This window comes from Mus caroli, chromosome 2 (assembly GCF_900094665.2).
Source record: "Mus caroli chromosome 2, CAROLI_EIJ_v1.1, whole genome shotgun sequence".
In the NCBI taxonomy this organism is placed as follows: Eukaryota; Metazoa; Chordata; class Mammalia; order Rodentia; family Muridae; genus Mus; species Mus caroli.
In genome coordinates this window covers 82,260,328-82,265,230 of record NC_034571.1, presented here as the reverse complement: position 1 = coordinate 82,265,230, position 4,903 = coordinate 82,260,328, and the positions used below count along the sequence as shown (strand labels likewise).

General features: G+C 37.3%; 1 protein-coding gene across 1 annotated transcript; it reads left to right on the top strand.

The window, feature by feature from the left end:
• Positions 1-237: 237 nt before the first annotated feature.
• On the top strand, positions 238-1,188 carry LOC110290115 (olfactory receptor 5D18-like). Its single transcript, XM_021156599.1, has one exon. It carries the CDS (start codon positions 238-240, stop codon positions 1,186-1,188), a length of 951 nt encoding a protein of 316 aa, XP_021012258.1.
• The last annotated feature ends 3,715 nt before the right edge of the window (positions 1,189-4,903 follow it).

Below are 4,903 nucleotides of genomic sequence, written 5' to 3'. Positions count from 1 at the left end.
TCTAGATTGAAAAGAAGAACCCACATGACTGAAAATCAAAATCAATGAAAATAATACCAATCACAATTTGATGCAAGCAAGATTCTAATTTAAGCATAATTTTCATGTATGAGAATGGAAAACCTCTTGTATTCAATAGGCCTAAGCTAAAAATCTTCCAAAGCACAATCTCCCACTCTGCTGCTTTAAGATTTGCTCTCTTTCATTCTATTTTTTTTCTTTTTTAAATGAAGGATCATGATGCTTGATTTGAGAAATGAGAGTTCTGTGACCATGTTCATCCTTTTGGGATTTTCAGAATATCCACATCTCCATGCACCTCTTTTTCTCCTATTTTTTATGACATATACAGTTACTCTAATAGGTAACATGGGCATAATTTTGGTCAGAAAGGTCAATCCCAAGCTCCATACACCCATGTACTTTTTTCTCAGTCATCTTTCATTTTTGGATATTTGTTATTCCAGTGTATTTACACCTAAACTGCTAGAAATCTTGATTGTGGAGGAAAGGACAATCTCTTTCAAAGGATGCATGACACAATTTTTTTTTATTTGTGCATTTGTGATTACGGAAATGTTCATGTTAGCAGTGATGGCCTATGACAGGTTTGTTGCTGTGTGTAACCCCTTACTCTACACAGTTTCAATGTCTCCCAAGCTGTGTGCATTCCTTGTAGCTGGAACATATATGTGGGGTGTACTCTGTTCCTTGACAATTACATACTCTCTTTTGCAACTATCCTACTGTGGACCTAACATCATCAACCACTTTGGCTGTGAGTACTCTGCCATTCTGTCTTTGTCCTGTTCTGACCCCACCTTCAGCCAAGTGGTATGTTTAGCTATTTCTATATTTAACGAGACTTGCAGCCTCCTCATCATCCTGGCCTCCTATGTCTTCATAGTTGTCACAATCATTAAGATGCCTTCTAAGGGTGGACTCCAAAAAGCTTTCTCTACATGCTCTTCCCACCTGACTGCCATCAGCATCTTCCATGGGATCATTCTCCTTCTCTACTGTGTACCCAATTCCAAAAACTCATGGCTTGTGGTCAAAGTGGCAACTGTGCTTTTCACTGTCATGATCCCCATGCTTAACCCTCTCATCTACAGCCTTAGGAACAAAGATGTAAAGGGGACAGTCAGCAGACTCATGCGCTTAAAACTTCAAGCTCATTCAATATGATTTTGGCATATACTATATTTCTATACATACATATTTATACCAAACAACTTGATTGTACTTCAATCATAACTGAAATAATGATTAGACTTATTGAGTTATAAATGATATACATTTGCCTTGAGTGTATACTGCTTTTCACTTTGTTAGTAATATATTTCGTTTTACAAATGTAATGAATTCAGCTAAGTTACATGTGAAGTTTCTATATAAAATATTTTTAAAATATCTCTTGTGAATAATGTAGTAGAAAGATTTAAAAGGTTAATTACATACTCAACACTTTCTAGTCATGTTATACTTTATTTTGACTTTTGATCAGTAAATAATGTAAACAAGGATGATAATTGTTCATATATTATATAAACTGAAGTCCTGAGAAGTATTTTTGAATCAGTACCATTGGTAAATTATGGTTATAATTACATTTTAATATTGTTTTTCATATAAAATCTTGTTTACAGTATAAAATACTGCCTTGATTTAAACAGAATGCACTGAAACTATTAGCTTCTAAGTGCAGTACTCACTTTTGAGTGTCAACATGACATACTAAGATAAATAAAATGTATTAAACAATGTCAATATTAAGAATGTATTCTATTTGATTACAATAGTGTTTGGATATAGCATACATATGATCAATGAAAACATCAAAAAGGAATTTTGTTTATCTTTTCTCAATAATATTGAAAGTACAAATGATATTTTCTTATGCAATAATTATAGAATTAAAAGATAAAGACTGGTGACTGTTTTGACTTGGGAAATACAGAGCAATGACCAAGTTATTCCTGTGTTGACTATTTTTCTTTTCATCATTTATTTTTTCATCATGTTGCATCCCATTCACAGTACCCCATGCCTCTATACCTCTTAGTCCCACCCTAACAAATACCTCCCAACAAGGCAAGGAAAGCACCCTCACCTCACCTTGGGTACTACCTAATCCTGATACATTTAGTCCCAGCATAAATAAGTAGTTTTTCTACCACTGAAGCACAACCAGTCAGTTCAGATAGAGGAAGGGATCCAATGGTATCCAATAGAGTCAAAGACAACCACCTCTTCAATTGTAGAGGACTCACAGGGAGAACAAGTGGCATACCCTTTATACATAAGGAAGGGTTCCTGCATGCTATTTGGTTGGCAGTTCAGTCTCTGTGAACCCCATTGTGCCCATGTTAGTTGACTCTGTAGGATTTCTTGTGGTGTCCTTGATCTTCCAGCTTATTCAATTATATTCTACACACTTCCACAAGACTTCCCATGCTCTGCCTGATGTTTGGCTATGGGTGTCTGCATCTGTTTTCATCTGCTGCTGGATGAAGCTTCTCAGGAGACATTCTAGGTTCCTGTCTGCAAGCATAGCAGAGTATCATTAATAGTGTCAGGGGTCGGCTCTCTCCAATTAGATGGGTCTCATGTTGGGACAGTCATTGGTTGGCTATGCCTTCAGCCTCTACTCCATATTTATCCCTGTATATCTTGTAGGCAGGAAAAAATTTCGGATGAAATTTGTGGGTTTGTTGATGTACCTCTCCTTACACTGGAAGTCCTAGCTGGCTGTAGGAAGTGGCCACTTCAGAATCTATATCCCCCTGTATTAGGAATCTCAGCTAGGCTCACTTCCTTTTCCCAGATCTCCAACTAACCACAGAGATGGCCCACAATGAGTTCCATTCTATTTCCCAGCACTCTGGTGCCCTCTTCTACTGACCACCATTTGCATATCCCTCCTCAAAACCTCTTCCATACAGTTCCCTCTTTCCATTCAGTTCTTATGCATGTATAAACACTTTGGAAATAAACTTAATGGTTTTGCAGAAAACTGGGGATACTTCTACATCAAGAACAAGATATACTATTCCTGGCCACATACTCCAAAGAAATTCCCACATTACTCAAAGACACTCCTCCAGCTATATTCATAGTGGTTTTATTGTAATACCGAGCAACTGGAAGTAACCTAGATGTTCTTCAACTTATGGATGCATTAAAAAAATGTGACAGAGTTATACAATAGAATACTATTCAGCAAACAAAGACATTGTGCATTTGCAGACATATGGAGAGCTCTTGAGAATACCATCCTGAGTCTGAAAAGCTGTGATTCCTCATTCTGTTCCACTGCTGGTGTGTGTGTGTGTGTGTGTGTGTGTGTGTGTGTGTATGTGTGTGTGTGTGTGTGTGTGTGTGTGTACACCACCCCTCAGAAAGATGAAACACAGGAAACTAAGCTCCATTCTATCCTCTCCACCATCAGAATGGCAGGGTTTGCACAAAATAGCCTACAATGAGAGTCTCAGCTCAGGTAAGAAACAACACATACTGAAGCCAAGGAGTCAGAGGTTCTCAAACTCCTGTGTGTCCAGTTTCTATTAGGAACTGCTTGGAGTCAGGAGTGAAGGAACTATTGCTTAGTTTGGGGGTGAGAGTTTGTGTCTAGAAGGCAGAGGGGCCTTTTAGAGAAAACTTAGGTGGCAGCTCTGTATGACAAAGGTTTACACCATGGCGATGAGAGAGATGGTCCTTGCTTGTCCAGACTATCTTATTCATTGTTCATCATGGATAATGGGTGCATACCATTTACTTAGGGAGGATCAGAGATTTAATATCTTTTGTAGGAAGGAATGTCTGGGAAGTGAAGCTTATTTGTTAAATCATCAGAGCTAGCCCATCTAGGTACCTCATTGACATGAAGAATTCTGACCTGTGACATGTGGTCATGATGTTCATCTGAGGTGTCATGTCCACATGCTCCAAGATAGGAACTTGGACAGGGGCAGATAAAACAACTACCAGTCTCAGATATGAGAGTGCCAGGGTTTTTGAATCTGCTCAACATTTTCAGTTTTTGTCTGCAACATGGTTCCACTTGTATCACAACTTTTCCTTATTCTTTCTTTCTTTTTTCTTTCTTTCTTTCTTTCTTTCTTTCTTTCTTTCTTTCTTTCTTTCTTTCTTTCTTTCATTCTTTCTTTCTTTTTTTCTTGGAAGGTATCATTGGAGTGATTGTCTTATGTTATTTCCATTAAATTTTGGGTGGAGTGGGGGTGTTAGCATTAAAATATAACACAACATAAGCCAAAAGGATAACAAGAGGTGGAGTCTTGGAAGACAAAGGATTATTGAACCAATTAATTGATCAGTGGATTGAAATAGAACATTTTACATAGTTTATGAGAATTCACATTGGCATTCAATAACATTTGATTTATCTACATAGACATATCATTTTCCTTATTATCATGTAAGTTTCCTTAAGTTCAGTAGCCATTATACTCTGGTAAGAAAGTTTATATGTCACTGAAAGTTCTCAAGGTTTTCATCTGTGGGTCTCAGTGTCTGTCTTAAATGTCTTCAGTCAGATGATGTGTCTGAACAAATTCAGCTTCAAAGCCCTAGGCAGGTCCAAGAAGATGGCTGGTCAGTCTCTCTCTGGCCTGTAGCAGCAGCATTGTCTTTCTCCTTTTTGTAGTTTGCTTATTGACAAAGAAGGCCTTGCTTTGCTATGGTAAGTGTTCACAGAGCTAGAAGATCTAGCAACAGTAATTCTTAATGTCCTTTCAACTGCAGGACTGGTAAAGATGACTTGGAATCTACCCATACCCTTTGTCTCATTGTGCTAGTTTCAACTGTGTTTGTATATTATTACCATATATATATATATATATATATATATATATATATATATATATTGCAATACTTGAGGCTC